This window comes from Musa acuminata, chromosome BXJ3-9 (genome assembly GCF_036884655.1).
Source record: "Musa acuminata AAA Group cultivar baxijiao chromosome BXJ3-9, Cavendish_Baxijiao_AAA, whole genome shotgun sequence".
NCBI lineage: Eukaryota > Viridiplantae > Streptophyta > Magnoliopsida > Zingiberales > Musaceae > Musa > Musa acuminata.
This window is the reverse complement of record NC_088357.1, coordinates 8,511,209-8,532,547: the sequence shown is the minus strand read 5'-3', so window position 1 is coordinate 8,532,547 and position 21,339 is coordinate 8,511,209. Positions and strand designations below refer to the sequence as shown.

General features: G+C 47.9%; 2 protein-coding genes and 1 pseudogene across 5 annotated transcripts; 1 reads left to right on the top strand and 2 right to left on the bottom strand.

Annotated features, from left to right (window-relative positions):
- The first annotated feature begins 243 nt into the window (after nucleotides 1-243).
- Nucleotides 244-5,498, top strand: LOC135649744 (uncharacterized). The gene is made up of 2 exons (XM_065168489.1): nucleotides 244-1,176; nucleotides 3,502-5,498. The coding sequence occupies exon 1, from the start codon at nucleotides 345-347 to the stop codon at nucleotides 888-890; it is 546 nt and encodes a 181-aa protein (XP_065024561.1). The 5' UTR covers nucleotides 244-344; the 3' UTR covers nucleotides 891-1,176; nucleotides 3,502-5,498.
- Nucleotides 3,311-16,797, bottom strand: LOC108951192 (sugar transport protein 7-like). 4 transcript variants are annotated; one of them, XM_065168485.1, is made up of 8 exons: nucleotides 16,720-16,797; nucleotides 12,698-12,743; nucleotides 12,515-12,626; nucleotides 11,418-11,524; nucleotides 11,180-11,286; nucleotides 10,457-11,078; nucleotides 4,650-4,969; nucleotides 3,311-4,579 (listed from the first exon to the last, which is right to left on the bottom strand). In XM_065168485.1, exons 6-8 carry the CDS (start codon nucleotides 10,605-10,607, stop codon nucleotides 3,485-3,487), a joined length of 1,566 nt encoding a protein of 521 aa, XP_065024557.1. In that variant the 5' UTR covers nucleotides 10,608-11,078; nucleotides 11,180-11,286; nucleotides 11,418-11,524; nucleotides 12,515-12,626; nucleotides 12,698-12,743; nucleotides 16,720-16,797; the 3' UTR covers nucleotides 3,311-3,484. The 4 variants fall into 4 exon arrangements, with proteins under 4 accessions (XP_065024557.1, XP_065024558.1, XP_065024560.1 ...); XM_065168486.1 differs by having other exon boundaries at nucleotides 11,418-11,510; XM_065168488.1 differs by lacking the exon at nucleotides 11,418-11,524.
- LOC135649745 (transmembrane 9 superfamily member 11-like) lies at nucleotides 13,210-16,820 on the bottom strand (annotated as a pseudogene).
- Nucleotides 16,821-21,339: the final 4,519 nt, after the last annotated feature.

The window sequence follows — 21,339 nt, the reverse complement described above, 5'->3', positions numbered from 1 at the left end:
AGTATTTCCGTCGTCCGCTGATTCATCTTCCTGTCCGTCTCACCTGCGTTCTCGTGTCTGGAGGCGGTTCACGAAAAATGTGGGACCCACACTAAGATGACGAACGACAGTGCACGTAAGGAATGGATGGGTTTCGACTTTGTTGACTGGTTTCTTCCTCCGCGTTCTGAACCGCCTCGCGACTAAATGGATCCCACACGCTGACAAAACGCATGAACGCCGCCCTGCGATTTATATATACGCACCAGAGTTCGTACCCACCCGCTACCCAACCACAGCGAAGGTATAGTCAGTAGGCTTTTCATCTCCCGCCGATCCCGTCGTCGTCGGTGATTCCAACCCCGATGGGTGCAGCAGTGCTCCGATCCCAGGATTGCCTCCAAGGGCGACTACATCTCGACGCCTTCGGATCTCGTTCTCCGCAGCTGCCGTCGACGAAGCCCCATCGGAAGAAGCCCCCTGTCTCGTCCGCCACCACTCCGATGAAGCCTGGCCGAGGCTGCCCTCCGCGATCGACCCCGTCGCCGCCTCCAAAGGCCAAACCGCCGCGGCCCGTAAGGCAATGGCCATCGCCCGAGAACGAGGGCGCCACCGACGGCATGACGCGCCCAAGGAGGGTTCTCGTCATGGAGGAGGTGAAGATCCTGAAGCGCGGCGAGCAGTTGAAGCCGGTGGCGTCCCCGCCCGCGGATGCCCTACCGGACTGGGCCGACTCGGTTTTTTGCCCGACGAGTCGGCTCGGGCCGGGCCCGGACGACCTGCCGAGGAAGTTAGGGTTCTTCGATCTCAAACCCGTGTACGCTGGGCCGGGGTTCGTCGTCTCCCCCTCGCCGAGCTCACTCCCCTTGCCGAGTTTCTGTTTAAAGAAGTCTGGTGTGGCCGGGAAGTAAGGAAATGGAACTGCGACGGTCAGCTGATGTGCTCGTGATAGCCACAATCTGCCGCCACGAAGCAGTTTACATCTGATGAATGCGTTGATTTCACGCCGATGCTGAAGTGAAGATTGAGATACGCCTGAGGCGAAAAGTTGATTTGGTAATGCGAAAAATGATGGATTAATGGGGAAAAATAGCTGCCATGATTCAAATATCATGGAATTGTCTTCTCATGCCTGTTCCGGATTCAAAGATCTTCCTCTATATTTTCTGGAGGACGATGAGAGATCAGAGGAAAAGGGTAATGATAATGGTATCATACTGGTTTTTAGCATAGTAGCTTTTTCTTAAGACATAAATCAGTTTAGTGGTTCTAATCTCTTCAAGAAAAAGATTGGATGAAGGGGGTTAGCATTTAGCAGTGTCACGTTCAATGATTGAAGTACTGTTGATTGTTTTGAAGGAATAATTGCTTTCGTTTACTACGTTAGATATGACTAGTTTAACATCCTGTCTGGAGTTCTATCATATAATCTTGAGCTTCTATTCTCTTACATATGTGATTGTTATAGTCCCCAGTGGAAGATGTCTGTTATAGTTTGCGTGATTTGTCTATATATAGTCATTGCTGCAGCACTGAAGGATCTCTGCTGGGGTCAAGTGAACAACTGTTGTGGATAGTTAATTCTATCCCTGCAGTTAGTCAATCTTCGAGTTGAAATGTGTGTTTTGAGATGGAGATATAATTTTTGTTATGATTGCTTGCAATTTATCCCTCCCTAGCAATCATCAGTTTCATCTCTTGGAGTAGTCAAGGCTTATTCTTCCAGATCGCTAGATCATCAGAACATCTTTTTATCTATCTTTTAAACCATCCTTGAGAACTAAATTTTACATTTTGTGGATTACATTCTATTTGCCTCATGATAACTTTTGTTGCAATTAGTTGTTTTCTGTAGTTCCATTGCCTACAATCAATGGTTTGCTTTCCTTTTTCTTAATCTGACTCCTAATTAGAGTGCATTTCTGTTGCCTACTTAGCCTTTGAATTGTACTTGTTGAGAGCAAGTCTTGTACCCTTACTTTTGACATGAACTCCCGTATTCAGATATAATAGGTATGCTTATGGTTCATCTTGTGAAGATTTGTACAGAAGCATATTATTCTAAATTATGTACAGAAGCATAAGACATAGTTGCAGTTGTTGAGTTCACCTTCTGGTTGTTAGGTTGCCATTTTCTCCTAGTCTTTTTTATATCTGTTGGATTTACTTTTTTCCGCGCAAAGGACACTATTTGAAGATGTTGTCAAATGATTTGATTTATATGCTAATTGACTGCTGTATGTAAGTATTTAATTTTTCAGGTGAAATATTTTCCAAAGCACGAAGGGAAGGGAGATGGGGGAGTCCTCCCCTCGTCTCTTTCGTTGCTCGTTGCCTTCACCCCTTGCTCCCATAATGAGCGACTTCGTTTGTTGCCTCCTTGCCGGTGGGAGGTGAGGGAGTCCTCCCTCTCGTCGCTTGTCGCCTTCGCCCCCTGTTCGTCTCTCCTAGCAATGGATAGATGATGTTGCACGAAGGGGAAGGGAAGTGGGGGAGTCCTCTTGTCCCTTCTGTCCCTCATCATCTTCGCCCCTAGCTCTCATAACAAGTAGCGTCGTCCATCGCTTCCTCACCCGTCCTGTCGATGGGTGGACGATAGTGTGTTGATGGATTGATGTGTCGTGTGGCTGATAGAGTCAGCACGGCTTGGTCCACGAGGCAATGTCGGGAGTCTCTGGTCGATTGAGCTAGGTGTCGAGATCGATCGAACGCCACTTTGAGCGTCGGCGGCGGGGGTTTGATCAGCGCCTTCTTGCTTGCGATGACAGCTTTCCTGCAAAAAAAAGATCGTCGACGGGTGTTTCCCGACTTTGGTCTCTCCGACGATCAAGTCAGTGGCGGATTGAAGTTTTTCTTTTTCTTCCCCTCTTGGTCGGGTCCCGGCCAGGTGCTTTTATGCTACTGTATGAGGGTCGATCATACGCGGGCGTAGCGACCGATCCTCGAGAGGTGAGGCGGTACCTTCGTGCGGTTGTCGCTCCGGGACGCGCGGAACAGCGCCATACGACGTCGTCCCGAGCTTTCCGGGACGTATCGAGCCATGCCTTGATACGGTCTCTCGCTCGACGCGTGGGGGTGCTCCTCTTGTTTACCTGGCTACAGCGCTACGTGGCATTGCTCGTGACGCGATGTGGACCCAAAATATACCTTATCACAGTGCACAAAAGGAAGGGAGATGGGGGAGTCCTCCCTCTCGTCTCTCTCGTTGGTCATCACCTTCGCCCTCTGCTATCGTAACAAACACAAGGTGGAGGGGGAGGAGACCACGGGGAAGGGCAGGCGGTACTGGAAGGGAGGAAGCGCGCTCTAAAAACTCAATAGTAGGTTAACATGAACTAAATCAACTATCTGTTTGCAGTAGTAAATTTACTCATGATAAATTTGCATGGACTGTACTTCTTACATGTTAGCTTAGTGATAACGTACAACTAAGTGATGCTTGCATAGCACTCGAACAGTGCATCGGTAGCAACAATACTCTCTAACGACAGTGCTCTAATTTTGATTAAAGCCTCGTATCAGGCAACTCTGCTTCTGCTGGTCCGCCTTCATCCGCCACTTCGATAGGTGGCATGACTCTCTTCCAGAACCAGTGCTTCCTCCACAGCAGTATCATCTCCTCGATAGGCACCCCTTTGGTCTCCGGGAGGAAGACGTAGACGAAGACGGTCATTATGGTGATCCAACCGGCGAAGAAGAGGAAGATGCCGAACTTGAAGGAGCAGAGGAGGCTGAGGAAGGACTGGGCGATGGCGAAGGTGAAGAGGAGGTTCACCGACACCGTGATGCTCTGCCCGGCCGACCTCGTCTCCAGCGGGAATATCTCGCTCGGGACCGTCCACCCCAGCGGCCCCCACGACCACCCGAAGGCGGCAACGAAGAGGCAGAACACCACGACGACGACGATGGAGAAGTCTTTCGACAGCTGCTTGTCGCCGCCGAACTTGACGCCTAGTATGACGGCCACTGCAACCTGACACACGATCATCTGTAATCCGCCGCCGATCAGCAGCGGTCTTCTCCCCCACCTGTCGACGGTGGCGATGGAAACAAGCGTGGAAGAGGCGAGCACGGCGCCGGTCATGACGGAGGAGTAGAGCGCCGCGTTCCCACCGAAGCCCATGCTCTGGAACAGCACCGGCGCGTAGAAGAGGATGGAGTTGATGCCCGTCAGGATCTGGAACGTGGGCATGAGGATGGCCATGATGAGCTGAGGCCGGTTCCGGCGCTCCAGTATGTTCCGGAAGGGGTGCTCGATGGAGTTGGCGAGCTCGCTGGCTTCGACCATGTCTTGGAGCTCGGCGTCCACGTCGTTGGTGCCGCGGATCTTCTCCAGGACGCGGCGGCCTTCCTCGGCCCGCCCTTGTTCGACGAGGCTGTTGGGGGTCTCCGGCAGGAGGGCGCCTCCGATGGTCATCAGGATCGCGGGGGCCGCTGCCAGGCCGAGGGAAAGACGCCACCCCCACGGCTTGATCTTCTCGGTGCCGTAGTTGATCATATTGGCGGAGAAAATTCCCAGGGTCGTCGCGAGCTGGAACATCATGTTCAAGCCGCCGCGGAGGTGCGCCGGCGCCATCTCGGAGAGGTAGAGAGGAACTGCCTGCATCACCATATCGGTGTTCATCATCAGTTCACGAAGAAGGTGGTGGTGAAGTGGAGGCAGAGAGTACCTGATTCCCGAACCCGATACCGATGCCGAGCATGATACGGCCGAGGATCAGCATCGGCAGGTTGACGGCGGCGGAGTTGAGGGTGGCTCCGACGAGAAAACTGATGCCGCCACAGACGATGCTGGCGCGGCGGCCGTGCTTCCTGGTGACGGGGGAGGCCGCAAGGGAGGCGACGAGGCCGGCGAGGTAGAGAGAGGAGGTGAAGGCGGCGAGGCCCTGGTTGTCGTACTCGCAGTAGTTGTTGTGGGACTGCGAGTTCTTCTTGCGGTAGACGACAGGGAAGAACTTCTTCAGGAACGGGTCCATGCTTGTGACACCTCCTGCAGTACGCAGTGTTTAAACAACAGAGCAAACGCTTGAGCTACAACAACAAAGCGAGGTGTCCGTTAAGCTTGCGCGACGTGCCACACATCATTCAGGTTTGGCATTGATGGAGAAAATGATGAAGCAAGCATTAGACTGATCCTATCGTAAACTGCTACCTAGGCGATGATGTACGCAGGAGAGCATGATCTTCCGGTCTTTGTTCGTCTCGATCCCTGGGAGACGAGGCTCATTCTCCGACAACGAGCCAATCGCAGGAGACGAGCCAATCGGAGACGAGGCTCACTCTCCGACAGGAGAGTCGGGACCCCCTTTGTTCGTCTCGATCCCTGGGAGACGAGCCAATCGCAGGGAGTTTCACTCTCCCACAACGAGGCTCATTCCCCTGATTTGGATTCACTTAGATTTCCCTTCTCGTCTGGGTTACCAGTCGTAAGTAATCTCTCACCCTCATCAATCATGATTTTGGGAGGGTTGCAGAAAATATTAATCCAAAGCGATATGGCTCAATTCTTTTTTTTCTGACATCGAGGATCATTCCTTTCTTATCCCAGATAAACTTTAGCCCTTGGCAAACGATGCTATCACAGTCATCATTTTTTTAAGGTAAACCTTAGAGAAACATACTTATTGATCATCGACATGAGCCGTTGGATGACGTAAGGGGACACGATGAAGTGGTCGATCGTACTTCGTCGATTACTCATGTATAAAAGTTAAACCCCTAAGCCTAAATAGATAAGATTTTTATCTATTATTACTATCTTACTAACTTGATCATCGGAAAGATCAAATCGAAAATATTTTTCAATATTGACCGCTTGTGCTGGGATCTCGATGAATTTAAAAGTGCATCTCGAGACAATACCAAACTCGTTTTTGGTGAGTGAGCAACGCCTCAAAGCCACACCAATCGGAGTCTCTTCCCACTCTAATCTTCTCATGAGCCCTCTGGATAATTTTACGCTTTCAGCATTGAATCAAGCTACGATGACCCCACGGTTAACGATATCTGATGAGGGTAATAATGGCGACGAGACTCGGCCTGACGTCACCTGTCCCAAGTGACGTCCCCTGCCTCGATTAACCCGACAGCACCCGGTCGAGCGGACTGGAACGCCGACCGATGCACGACCATACCCTACGACAGTTCGGTTCTCCACGCAACACTAAAGGCACTGTCAGACGCCATCAGAGGTACGGTCCTGCTCCTGCAGGCAGGCACATCAGGTAACACTAAACTTACCTATAAATACCCCAGAGTTCTAAACGAAGGTAGGGGGACAAAAAAAGACTTCTTCATCCAAAATCCCCTCTGCCTCCGCTAACTTGATCGTCGGAGGGGTCGAGCCGAGCACCTCGGCCCGACCTTTGTGCAGGTGCGAGTCCGAAGGTTCCCTCCGGACGCCCAGGCAAGGAGCGCTTGCCCGGAAGAGACGGGTACACCGCCCCGATCGGACGCTAGACCACCACTCCCTCGGCGGGTTCGGGGGACGCCGTACGAGATCCCCGCCCATTCGGACCCGAACCAAGCCGCGTCGGCCCCGAGGCCACGACTCAAAGTTGTTTCCCGTAACAGATTGGCGCTAGAAGGAGGGCCCGAATGTCGAGGGATCCTCAGACTGACCCCGACGAACTCCCTGCCGAGGGATCATTCTTAACAGGGGCGCAAGCCGAGCGCCCCTTGCGTGACGAGCCATGGGTTGACGACCTAGCCCCGATCTCGGAACGCTACTGGCATTTATTCAACAACCCAGGTCTGCTTTTGCCCGAGGGCGCTCCGAGCGTCCCTTCGCCTGTGTCACCCGATGCCTTTCACGACCTCGCACACTAAGTCCGAACCCTGATGGGTATGGTACAAACCATCACCCCGCTCGTTTCACATCTGACGCACCCGCCTGCGATTCAACCACTGCGGCAACAGGAGCCGCCCATTCAGGCCCACACGCCACTTCCGGAGTTCCCTACTCCGCCTCGGGTCCGATCAGCCCCCCCCGGGTTCGAGGCATGGAAAACCCGAGCAGCCGCCCGGAACCCAAGGTATTATCTTCGGAATCAATGGACTCCTTGCGAGCCCAGCTACGCTTTCTTAGTCAGCGGCTCGACGAAGTAGAGGAGGAGGTTCGCAACTCAAAGGGAGAGCTCGAGGAGGACGCACACCAAGGGTCTTTGTTCGCGCCCGAAATACAGAATCAGACAGTCCCCTCGAACTTCCGACTCCCCTCTTTGGACGCATACGACGGCTCCACTGACCTAGTAGACCATGTCGCCGCTTTTCGTGCCCAACTAGCACTGTATGGAACTTCTGACGCTTTAATGTGCAAGGCGTTTCCCACAACTCTGAGGGGGTTGGCCCGCACATGGTACAGCGGCCTGAAGACCGGGGCGATCGTCTCCTTTGACCAGCTCGTCAAGGACTTCGAGCTCAACTTCTTGGCCTATGCCCGACCAAAACTGACCGTTGCACTACTTCTCGGGCTCAACCAAAGAGAGGACGAGCCCCTCTCCCATTTTGTGAATCGCTTTACAACACAAATCCGGGGGTGGCCGGACGCTCATCCCTCTCTGTTGGTGCAGGCGTTTATCACAGGCCTACGACCTTCCAGATTCTGCTGGTCCCTTGTGGAGCGACCCCCGCCATAGTACCAGATATGCTTTCAGCGGGCTAACCAGTACATCGCGGCGGAGGCTTGGGTGGCCGTGAGGAAGAGGAGCGACTCTGGGCGGCGGGCTCCATAGAAGCAATTGAGCACCTGCGGTCGCTATTCGGTGTAATCCTCGGGAAAGGAATCTAGCCCCTGCCTCAGTCTCTTCCGAGCAAAGGCTCCTTGTCTACCTGACTGCCTCTCGTCGCGCGGTTAGCTTCAGCCTAACTCTCTTTTTGCATTCGCACGGCTCGGTCGTAGACTGCCTGAGTCCACCCCTGCGCGGCCTGCTCGCCTGAGCCGTGCCTCTCGGCCGCACATTGCCCGAGATAGTTACCTCCGCGCGGCCAACCCGCCTGCGTCGTGCTCCTCGGCAGCATGTTGCCCGAGACCACACCTGCGCGGCCTGCCCGCCTGTGTCGTGCTCCTCGGCTCCATGCTCCCCGAGACCACACCTGCGCGGCCCGCCCGCCTGAGTCCTGCTCCTCGGCTGCGTGTTGCCCTAAACCACCTCTGCTCAGCCAGCCCGACTGAGCCGTGCCTCTCGGCCGCAGCACCGCCTGAGCCGTCTCCCGCGGCCGCAGCCCACCTGCGCCGTACTCCTCGGTCGCGTGTTTCCCGAGACCACACCTGCGCGGACTGCCTGCCTGTGTCGTGCTCCTCGGTTACACGTTGCCCGAGACCACGCTTGTGCGGCCTGCCCGCCTACGCTGTGCTCCTCGGCTGCACGTTGTCCGAGACCACGACCTCTGCTCGGCTTCCCGACTGAGTTGTGCTCCTCGGCCGCACGTTGCTCGAGACACACCTGCGCGGCCTGCCCGCCTGCGTCGTGCTCCTCGGCCCCTCGGCTCCATGCCACCCGAGACCATGCTTGCGCGGCCAGCCCACCTGCATCGTGCTCCTCGGCCCCATGTTTCCCGGGACACACCTGCGCGGCCAGCCCGCCTGCGTCATGCTCCTTGGCTACATGCCCCCCGAGACCACACCTGCGCGGACTGCCCGCCTGCGTCGTGCTCCTCGGCTCCATGCCTCCCCGAGACCACACCTGCGCGGCCAGCCCGCTTGCGTCATGCTCCTCGGCCCCATGTTTCCCGGGACACACCTGCGCGGCCAGCTCGCCTGCATCATGCTCCTCGGCTACATGCCCCCCGAGACCACACTTGCGCGGACTGCCCGCCTGCGTTGTGCTCCTCGGCTCCATGCCTCCCCGAGACCACACCTGCGCGGCCAGCCCGCCTGCGTCGTGCTCCTCGGCCCCATGTTTCCCGGGACACACCTGCGCGACCAGCCCGCCTGCGTCATGCTCCTCGGCTACATGCCCCCCGAGACCACACCTGCACGGCCTGCCCGCCTACGTCGTGCTCCTCGGCTCCTATGCTCCATGCCCCCCCGAGACCACACCTGCGTGGCCAGCCCGCCTGCGTCGTGCTCCTCGGCTACATGCCCCCCGAGACCACACCTCCGTGGCTTGCCCGCTTGTGTTGTGCTCCTCGGCTCCTCGGCACCTTGACTCCATGCCCCTCGAGACACACTTGCGCGGCCAGCCCACCTGAAGGCATAAGCCATGCATCGGACTCCCCTTACAGCGACCGACGCATAGCTTCCTTCGGGGGGGGGGGGGATATGATGAGGGTAATAATGGCGACGAGACTCGGCCTGACGTCACCTGCCCCAAGTGACGTCCCCTGCCTCGATTAACCCGATAGCACCCGGTCGAGCGGACTGGAACGCCGACCGAGGCACGCCCATATCCTACGGCAGTTCGGTTCTCCACGCAACACCAAAGGCACTATCAGACGCCATCAGAGGTACGGTCCTGCTCCTGCAGGCAGGCACATCAGGTAACACTAAACTTACCTATAAATACCCCAGAGTTCTAAACGAAGGGAGGGGGACAAAAAAAGACTTCTTCATCCAAAATCTCCTCCGCCTCCGCTAACTTGATCGTCGAAGGGGTTGAGCTGAGCATCTCGGCTTGACCTTTGTGCAGGTGCGAGTCCGAAGGTTCCCTCCGGACGCCCAGGCGAGGAGCGCTTGCCCGGAAGAGACGGGTACATCGCCCCGATCGGACGCCAGACCACCACTCCCTCGGTAGGTTCGGGGGACGCTGTACGAGATCCCCACCCATTCGGACCTGAACCAAGCCGTGTAGGCCCCGAGGCCACGGCTCAAAGTTGTTTCCCACAACAATATCAACTCAACAACCACTACTACATATCCTAACGGAAACTCTGTCCGCTTCACGACATCAATCGAGTTGGTGAAACGGGCCAATCGATTCATATCAACACGATGGATGTGTAACCTAAGCATGCAGCTTATGGGGAGAAGCACCCAACCTATACCTGACCTGCAAATAGCGGCTGAACCTACTACGGTAGCAGCCACCAACTCTACTACATAGGTGGGAAGGGACTGCAAATAGTTCTTTTACCGTGTATTGTTTTATTATCTCGAGTATTCGTTCACCGACGGGGTTTGATCTTTCCTTTTAGAAGACCCGTGTCGATGCATCTTACCTACGAGGTGGGGGACCCGGCTCGATTCACCGCTGGCGATCGGCCCCAACACGAGAGACCAGGACAGGTTTGTACGCGTCACTCAATGAGGCGTCGTGGACGGAGCCGCAGCCTCCCACCACCTCCGCACCGATCCCGGCCAAGATCTAATCTCTCGCACCCTTTTTCCTCTCTTATCTGAATCTTTCTTTCGGAGTTATCCCTTAGCATCTTTCGGAGTTATCCCTTAGCAATCGTTGTTTCCTTACAGGAAGAATTAGAGAGGAGGAGGAAGAGAGCTGGTGATTAATTATATATAGAATTTGCAGGAATGGTTTACCTGAGATGCCGATGTCGTAGCCGAAGATGGATCCACCGACGGCAGCGACCAAGCAGGCCATGACGACGTACGGCGTTACCCTTCCCTTGTACTGCTGCGCCCTCTCCTTGGCCACCCCCACCGGCCCATGAACCACACCACCTCCTGCCATCTCTCTCTCTCTCTCTCTCTCTCTCTCTCTCTCTCTCTCTCTGTGTAATAGACTGATCGAGCAGATGCAGCTCGCATTGGAACAACACAAGTCGGTATATAGAAGTATCCTAGCAGACTCTGACCCTGACGGTCACTCTCTCCACGGCTGTCACACTTCCCAGCCACCTCCAATATCTCTGTTTAACAAAATACGATTCATAAAGAGAAGGGTGGGTCAGACTCTCCCTATATCTCTACGCATTCGTCAGATGAGATAGGCATGACGTCTAATGGTGGCTCTCTCTCTGTCACTCTCTGCCCACTTTATCAGCCCTTTGCGACTCGTCCTTTCTGTTTTATACCTGGAGGAGAGAGAGAGGGAGAGATACCGTCGGCTAAAAAAAAAGATGGCCTGATAGAAAGCATAAAGGACGTGATCAAGAACCGCAACCGCTGCCTGCATCTGCTCAATTCCCTTCCCCACTTACACCTTCAAGACGAGAGAAGAACGAGGTAGGTCTGTGAGTATAATGATCAGAACAACAGAATGAACAGAATAGTTTGCAGGTATAATGAGAATAAATGATGTACCTCTTCCCTCTCGGTGCTTATAGAAGGCAGTGGTAGGGGCTTGATATGTCTCGTATTATGTTGCGGAGAGTTGTCCTTGCTTCCAAGTGATAGCCATCAAACAAGTCCTGAAGGAACAAATAAAAGATCATTAGGAAGTTAATGAACATCAAGATGCAGACGACGTCTATCTTTCAACCACACAGACGTCACGAAGGAATGACACATTGATGACTCAAATAAACGACGCTTTTAGCACCATCAAATGCCTGTTGCTCTCGCAGTATAAATCTCCGTCGTCATCACTGCCACCGTCCTCATCACGGAGTAATTGTGACCATACGCTACCGCACTGGCATTGCTTTCCTAGTGCAGAAAGGTCGTATCATTTTTCAAAACGAAGAAACTTTCATTCAGGTCAAGAAAAGCATCGTATTATCGCAAGAGGATTGAGACGACGAGCCTATCCCATCAGCTTTACAAAAAGATGAGAAACCAGTGGTTCTTCCAAACATTGCCTGGTCATGACCGCTATTATTAGGATTCCTATGTAGGTGACAAATATGAATGAAATGACAAACACAACTCTAATATAAGCTACAATAGCATTCAAATGCCATGGCATTAATGCAGATCCCTTTACATAATTGATACTGGTCAATGCATCAAGTCAGACCCATATATATTCATCCAGCTTTCCCTCTCCTCTTGTTCAATGGTCTCTAGAAGGGCAAAGGCTTCTGTCATCATAGGGTTGCAAGCTTTACAAAAGGAGCAACCAACAACAAAGACAGTGTTGCTAGTTGTTTTGAAGATGTATCCAACACCTCCAGAGAGGTCAAGAGAAGTGAAAAAATCATCACATTTTAGAATGCAATCAATGTTAGGATTGGCATGAAGAGTTCCATTCATATAGACTAAAGTTGGAGGTTCGGTCCGACGATTGCGAAATCTAGCTTCATTTTTGTTAAGCCACAGACACCGTAGGGAGTCTGAGATGAAAGAAAGAATCTATCTGAAGGTTATTCTATCAGTACCCTTGCCCTCATCTAATCAGGAACCTTGATACCAGCTATCTAAGTGTTTAAAGTTATGTCCAGTTTTCTCTTGAAGCAGAATCTAGAAGGAATGAGAGAAGGATCAATCAAAGAAAATATTCTTGAGTGAGTTATGAACATACTTTATGTATATTTGTAATATATGAACACACATTATATATGACTATATGTATACATAATATATATGAACATACTTCAGCAGATTTTGGACTGACACGCATAAAGTCAAGAAGAAGACAGCAAAAAAGAACAGCAAATATCTCAGATATTTGATCTATTGCATCTGAACAGTACGCACCTGACGACACCCGCGGAGACTTCAATGAGTGATGAAGCTTCTGTCCCTAGTCCATCCGAACAATTAAGACAGACATACAAATCGCTGCTATCCGCAAGAGCAAAACCTCAGCCTGCAGCCTTTTAATGTGACATTAACCAAAATCACTGCATGATCTGAATGAATGGATTGAGTGGGACAAACCTGTGCAACTGTCATTGGCAACAGAGAACAACCCAAAAATTTACTTCTGCAAGAATAATGATCCAAAAATCTTGTGTTAGAGAGAATAGAAAATGCACTTACCACTGATGTATGTTTTGGCAATATGATATACAGTTATTTCCTGGATGGGGAAAAGCCATCGTAATTGTAGTGCTGGTAGAGATCAGTTTCTTTTCTTCTTGCAATACTAAAAAAATGATCAGTTTCTACTAGACAAAAATTGATCTTAAACTTTCTCAGGGTTCCAGGAATGGGAGTTCATATTAAGTTGCAGAAGTCTATCAATCTACACTTCTCATCATTAGCAACATGTAATCTGGAAATTGCAACCTATGTCATGAAGCATGGCACTTGCGGTTGCAGGCACTGGATCAGGTTCAGCAACATACACCGCTGATATAACTAAATCAGGTTATGGATTGATTGATACATAATAACTAAGCTGTTGTATAAAATAAACTAACCATTTCTCCACCAAGATTACTTAAATATGAGCCACACTGAGACAAAATTTGAACTCCATACATTGCATCAAAATTAACCTCCATTAATCATACATCATGGTTGTACATCTTTCGAGTATCCTTACTAGAATATCAAATATGGTGACAAGTTTGAATATACAAAGTTTCTTGAACAATAATCACACAACAAAACTTCTTAGAGTTTGGTACAACAATCATACAACATGCTTCTACACTAATCATATAAAATTGCTCGCAAAGACATTATTTTGCAACCCATATCACTAGCTACTTTGGAATATAATCATAATTCCATCAAACTTCTTAGAGTTCAGTACAACAATCACACAACATACTTCTTCACTAATCATGTGAAATTCCTTTCAAATGAATTTTTGTGCAGCCCGGATCCGTGGTTAGTTTGGAATACAAGCATAATTCTATTTCAATAAGATAAATGTATAGTCACTTTCAGCACAGTAAGTATGCCAAATTTCTTCACTTTCTAAGCTTGCACCATTATCTAGAGTCAAAGAATATCTAATCTTCAACAAGTTGATTTTGTTGAAGGCCCACTTAAAATCCTCGAAGAAATAATAAAGCAGAACATAAAAGATTTTAAGATCCATCATGCAGAGCACAAATACTTCTCTCATGGTTTAATTTTACCAATTAAAATATTAGACTCCGGTGGCTGAGAGAAACGTTTGGTATGTGCAGCAAACAAGCTTCTCCAGATCATCACCCTAAACAAACTTCACAAAAAAACCAACTACCAAGCACAACAATTATGTAGCAGAATAAATGAAATGTAAAAGAAGTTTCAAAGATCAGCTGTTACGCAGTTCAAATATTTGTATGACAGGAGGAACGTAAAGAAGCTTGGAAATTCTAGATGCAACAAAATAGTATTCATTGTTCAAAATGACGTGAACTGATTGACTATTGCTTACAACTTAAGAGAGAGAGAGAGAGAGAGACAGAGACAGAGAGAGGATATCGATAGTTCAATCTATACATTCTCTGGCACACTGAAGAGTCTCAGAATGCAGGTAACAAACTGGTATATCTAGATCTATGGCCAATCAATAATAACAAGAGCACAAAAGAAATACCGAGTGCCATATAGATTTTCCAAGTTGCCAAATGAAGATAACATCAATATACCAACTAGATCCTATGTTCTTCGTATTTGTTCCAGTTGCATCAATAACTTCAATTACGGCCATCTTCACTAAGAAACTCTCGTTGCAGAAGTAGTTTAATCCAGTTTGACAGATGAGAAGATGTAATGAAAAATGAATCCAACTGTACCAGTGGCAAGCATGATAACAATGACCATGAACAATGAGTAGCCAAGAAAGAGGGTAGCAGAGATAGGGCCGTTTATACTTTGGCAAGCATGATAGCAATGACCATGAACAATGAGTAACCAAGGAAGCGGGTAGCAGAGATAGGGCCGTTTAAACTTGTAAAATCAAAAACAGAATTCACGGAGTATAAGAAGAGGTATATAGCGACTGATCCTGAAGAGAAGAAGGATTTCCACCACCATTTCCACTCTTACCCACGTAGATCCATGTAAAGAAGGACCAGAGAAACCTAAGTACCGACTACAAGAAGATGTATATAGCCACTGATCCAGAAGAGAAGAAGGATTTCCACACATAGGTGCATGCAAGCAAGGACCAGAGAAACCTCAGCACATATGACAACAAGGAGAACCAACACGATGATTAAGAGAGAGCCAAAAACATAATAGACTCGCCCCATCCAAATGCTAGACCTTCTTCTTAAGCTCAATGAACAGAGCACCAAAGGTTAAAGTCCCTGCGCCAATTTCTGGCAACCACGGTGGGTGATTTTATGGAGGGATCTCACAGGGTATTTGATTTGTTCGAACAGGATACTCGACGTGAAGTACCTTGGCACCAAGGAAACCGCCAGTAAGAGTAAGTGGAACTGAGATGAAGAACAGAGCAACAGAAACACAATGAACAAGGAGAATGAGATTGATCCAGTGCTGTGGCTACCCCACAACAGGGAATTCAATGTTGTCAAGATCAGGAAGGCAATACCAGGGAGAAAACAAGCAACACACCAGGAGACTGAAACCCGGCCAGAGTGATCTCTACTTTGATCGTTTTCCACATCCTAACAGCGACGTACCCTACTGCAATTCAGAAAATCAAGCAGAAGAACAGCATTCATGTGACCAGGGTTCCACCGGATGCAGGGGTCATGAATCCAAGTACCCCAAATACGATGGTCACAACTGCCATACCAAGCATCTGCATCACATCACCTACCGTGACACAGAACAGCAATGGGTGGATTGGAGCCCTGAATACGTCCCGGACAACAAGTTCCAATCCTGAGAGCTCCTCATTCATTTGCGCTTCGACTCCATATCCAGCTCTTCGAACTGGGTGAGATCTCTTTTGACGGTTCTCAATAAGATCACAAGAGCAATGCTGGTCAAAAAAGCAATCACCATTAGAGAATTGAGAATCGAGAACCAGTGAACCTTTGCCCCTTCCATATTCAAGTAAGCATCCCAACGTGATGGCCACTTGATACCGCCCGCGATGAACGCGCCCTCATAGGTGAAGACTATATAGGTTGGATCTCGTTCAGCTTCATGGCCACGATCGTAGGATCGCACTGGATCTTCGCCGGGTACTTATCATACATCTTCAGATCCTCGACCGGCTCGGCGTTGTACAGCGCTGCACAGCACCGCCTCGAATCCGACCACCATCCACCCGGGCTTGCCCCGTCTGGCCTTGTCCGTCGTCCGGATCACATCGGCCGCATCTCCAGTGGTGCCCACCACCCTCGTCACGCTGGTGTCCTCGTACTTGCCCATCATTGGCCAAGTTGGTGTACAACTAGACCCAGGTTGGTCGATGATCACATTGACCCGGTACACCTCGTCGGTCTGCTTCTCGAGGAGGTTGAAGTCCTGGGCCGATAAGTGGTCGGTTCGGCAGAGCAAGATGTCGGACTCGTTGGTGCACATCTTGAATCGGTAGAGCGAATTCTCGATGGGGTCGCCCATGAGGAGCTAGCGGAGGTTCTCGGCGCTATCCTTGAAGCCCTCCGGTGGCCACCAGAAAGGGAGGCTATAGTAACCAAAGGGCATCTCGGTCTCGATGGTTGAGGGAGTTCACCTTCATCCGAGAGGACATCTCCTATCTGATACTCGTGGAAAACCCACCGCCGGATCGGATGGAAAAGCAAGAGACCAGAAACCAGAGGCCAAATCCGTGGAAGGATCCCATCTTGGCGCCCGATCCGGGAGCGAACCCCACCGGAGACGGGGTTTCTCTTGCAGATCCGAACAAAATCAAGATTGAAAGCAGACCAAGAAGAGAATATGTCGGTCTTTCGGGGTGGGGGTGGTGGGGGGCGGAATTGGGCGTCAGACCCACAAATGCGCATCGATTTTGAAGGGAAAAATTCACCAAAATTCGAGAAAAATCAGCGAGAAAAAAAAAATCGAAGAGGAAAGGATCAGGAGCTCACAGATCTTACCTCTGCGCGCTTCTCTTCGGCACTATACCGAATCGATCGACGAAGAAAGAGAAGGAGGGAGGAGAAACGGAGCTGAGGCGTGAGAGGAAGAACGAAGACTACGCGGGTAGCATAGACGGTTATGGCGTTCGAGTTCGGAGACTCAATGCCTCGAAATTACCGAAATATTCAAAAATATGCTTCAATTCCCCACCTAATGTTGTATTCAATTGAGGGCATTTCTGGAAAGACATTTTTTTTGTTTCGCTTGGATAAAAATGTGGGTATATATATATATATATACTAAATTAATTAATTAAAAAACTTAGTCTTGGATAAAAGACTTTCTTATATCGGTTATATATAATTTAAATTAATTAATCAGTATCCAATCGTATATGACACATTGGGATCTAATTATGTTACAGCCACTGACCATTAAGTAGAAACATTTGATCAAATCTTTGAGCATGTCAATTATTTTGACCAAACCTATACTGCGTTCTTCTGTAGCATTCACCACAGTCATTCACTACTAACGAACGGCTGAGATACGTTCCTGAAAGGGGAGTCGAAACACGATAACTGTCGGGAGTCCCGACGACGTTGTCAGCGTTCACGAAGCGTTGCTTCCGTGAGAGTTCTCGCGGGGAGAAGAATCGTATGAAGTGGCCAAAGCATCATTGGCTAACACGCAGCCTGTACGCGGATGCAAGGAAGCATTTCCCACCACCTTCTCTCTTCCTCCCGACTTCCTCCTTTTAAATACCCTCCAATGGCTCATCAATCCCTCATCGATCAACTCTTCTTCTTCATCTATCCTTCTCTCTCATGGCTGCTTACCGAGGCTACGACGAGGAGTTCGGACCAGAGACTCCTTGCCTTCCCTTGTTGTGCTTTCGATGCCCGCTAGGGAAGCCAAAGAGTAGGACCGGTTACAGGTCTCTGCGGCACGAAGACGGTGATGAGGGAGCGAACTGTTGGCAGGAAGGAGTCAGGCGAGCGAGAAGGTTCTTGTCAAAGATCACACCAAGGTTGAGATGGAGGGCTTTGTTGAGCAAGATCAGGCGTTGCAGCAGGAACAGGAGAAGAAAGCCGGTGTTTAGATACGATTCAACGAGCTACAAGTTGAACTTCGATGAGTGCAATACGAATTCTTAATCCTGAGGGTGATGTGCATAGAAATCATGGTTTTATATATGCAATTGCTACATCATGCTCCTTCAGACATAGCTTTTCGTTGAAGAAGGATGGAAGCAAGTTGTTGCTTCTTCTGTGTGGATTAATTCACTGTGCTAAATGTTCTAATATAATCAGCTACTGTTCATCTGAAAACCACATTTGCAAGACGGTAAATCGAAGTTGTGGTTTCAATTTCTGTGACGAGATCATGTCAACTTCAGCACTACGACAACATGCTTGAATTCGACAAAGACTACTGTCGATGTCCAGGATAAATCTTATCCCACTTTAACCCTACGTGAAGTTTTCATCCGAGAGAGAGAGAGGGAATTAATAGCGTAGCTGTTGTTTTCAGACCGCGAACCTTCAAGGAAGTTATAGCCTAGCTGTTGTTTTCAGACCGCGAACCTTCGAGGAAGTTGCCTATATTTGTGAGCCACCACCACCAGTGGAATCTCTTCCTCTTCAATCCTCAGTCACTTCATGTGGTGGCCTGAAATCCCCACACATCATGTAAATGCTGTGCCACTTGAAGGCCTACGTGGTGGTGGTGGTGGTGGTGGTGGTGGGAGGCACTGCTGCTCCACTCATTTCCACTCCACTGTCAAGCTGAGATGTGGACGATGAGGGGTCGCTCGTTTTGCATGACGGATAAGAAGTAGATCTGTATTATTTGATTTTATTTAATTCGATAAGATATATAATAAATATGATTATATTTTAATTTTAATTATTAATTAATAAAAAATTAATTATGATATGATTCTTTAAGAGATACGAGAGATTCTTCTAATTACTTATCTTATATCATCTTCTATTACTTATAAATAGACAAACCTTATTCATTATGATACATGTTACTATTGAGAGTATCTTATCTCTTTTTAGTCATATGAATCAATTATTAAGATATTATAAATCTTTTCTCATCTCCCCTATGTCGTTAATCCATTACTCGTAGCAATTCTATGAATGATAGAAGAAGAGGAGAAGACAAATCTAGCTTTTTTTATAGATCATTATCATTGTAGTTTTTAGATCCAATAACAGTATATTCATAGATCAGATAAATCTTTTCTGAGTAGCATCGAAAGGTACGCATCGTAAATTTTGATATATCATTATTTGATTCCAATTTTCTAGCATTAAAGTATCTCACATAATAATACCATAATCATATTTTTTTATGCTTACAATTGGTTTCAAAGATATGTTTTGAAGTCAAATATTGTATATTGTAAAAGTATTTCAAAACTATTTTGTATTTAGATATATTTATTAGTATCATTCGCTTGCAAAAAAAGTATTGTTCCATTTTCATTTACGATACTTGAATGATATATTTATGTTGTTGATCTACTTTCTATCTAGTTCATCCTATCATATGCTCATGAGTGATGTGAGGTTCCTCTTGTTTGATCAATGGACAACTATTAACAACTTGTTATTGATAATAGTATTATTGAGGATGATGGTCTCTGATGGTCGCTAGTCCAATGGTGGGCAATGATTATGCACGAAGTGAAAGCGTCATAGATTACAATAACCGATAATGACCGACCTACCTTGGTCACAAGCGATTGTAGTAGTGTCATTGTGTGCAGTGACTACAACAGAGCTACTACCTATAGCAACTACAGTGACTGTAGTAGCATCACATGTAGCGATGCTACCTGTGACAGTTGTGGCGACTATGATGATTGTGACAACTACTACTATATGTAGCAATATTACTGTAGCATTTGCTAGTCGTGATCAGTGTCGATTGGATGATAGGATTCCAAATGAGATAACCTTGATGAAAGAGACTTTCCTAATTATTTATCAGACTCCTAGAGACTCAATATGTATACATGATAACATTGAGAGATTATAGATCTTCTCTCCTCTTCTTTTAGTCACATGAATCAGTCATTAAAAGATTACAGATTTTCTCTCATATCCCCTGTAATTCATCGTTTATAATGGTTTTATAAAAAAATAGAAAAAGATGAGAATGTAAGTCTAGCAATTCTTATAAATCAACATTACTGTAGCTTTCAGATCCGACGACGGTACACTTACAAATAAGATAAAGGCTTTCTAAATAGTATTGAAAGATTTGTATCATAAATTTTGATCTATCATTATTTGATTTTAATTTTTTGATATTAAAATATTTTGCATAGTAGTAACATAATCATAATTTTTAAACTTACATCATTAGCTACTCTTGTGTACTCTAGTAAGTTTTTGCCATGGTTGGAATGCTTCCTGGAGTGGAATGTGCCCCGAGAAGGCTACTCCATCAAGGTGGCTCAACCAATACATAGCATATCTCTCCGGCAATGGCTCTATGGTACCTATCACTTATCATTAATACTTGTTCTTCTCAATTGATAATGCTCATACTTTCAATTATTAATACTTGTTTTTCTCGAATATTCTCATGCATCTCCGCCAACATCCTCTCAGCTTCTCACATATATAGAAGTAAGCATTATAATAGTTATAGGAAGATGTGAATTCGACGTGATTCATACTCATATGCGCTGGATTGTCCAAGATGTCTTTGTAATGAAAATGTCGAGCTTCCGAGGTACCGCCTACGTAAAGACTAAGGCCTTGAGAGATTTTCTGACTTAATTCCTTCGATGTCTAAATTAATAACTTGAGATAGGTGCATATGGTTGTGAGTGGTAAAAAATGATCTTCTCTTTTTTCACTACAGGGAGGTATCTCTCACTCATCTTTAACAATCTCTTTACATTTTTCTCCGTGTGAGTGACAAGGGTAAGATAGTTTACAACCCTATGCTTTAGTCCATTGTCTACGTAATCAATCCGAATAACTTTTGTCTCCTTTATATTTATATATATATATATATATATATATATATATATATATATATATATATATATATATATATATATATATATATAAGATACGGGCTTTCTTGGGCTCTCGTAATCCTATGGGGGTAAGCTATAAGATTCGTCGGTCAGCTAGCCGCACACTAGCCCGGAGGCGACGGAAAAATGTCTGTAGTCCCGTATTACCACGATGGCGAGTTGGGAAATGTATCAGTGCAGGTACCGCGTACCAATAGAGCGGTAAACTCACCCAAAAAGTCGCGTTCTTATGCCAACCCCGGTGACCGGAATCTAGAGTTCGAGCGCTGTTGGTGAACATACCAGCAACAGCAGGATGTTAAAGTGGGGCCAGAAAAAAATCGAACGACCGAAATTGTCTAAATTCCACATACTTGTTCGCACCTGCGGTGATGATAACCCATATTCAACACACCACCTGAAAATGAAAAGAGAGGATGAAAACGATCACTAGTGCCACTCGATAACAAGTTATCGGCGAGCATGGCATAATAACCTGGCAAAGTCCTCTGCATGAGAAGCACATGTAGAAGCTTAATCTTCTCCATTGATTCCATAGTTCCATCTCAAACATCGCGACACATGAATA

Excerpts from the sequence above, each read along its gene's own strand:
- LOC135649744 (XM_065168489.1), top strand. The coding sequence starts at position 345 with ATGGGTGCAGCAGTGCTCCGATCCCAGGATTGCCTCCAAGGGCGACTA.
- LOC108951192 (XM_065168485.1), bottom strand. The coding sequence starts at position 10,607 with ATGGCAGGAGGTGGTGTGGTTCATGGGCCGGTGGGGGTGGCCAAGGAG. Across the intron at positions 4,970-10,456 it reads CTACGACATCGGCATCTCAG|GAGGTGTCACAAGCATGGAC; the intron begins GTAAACCATTCC and ends TGCGTACTGCAG. Across the intron at positions 4,580-4,649 it reads GTATCGGGTTCGGGAATCAG|GCAGTTCCTCTCTACCTCTC; the intron begins GTACTCTCTGCC and ends ATGGTGATGCAG.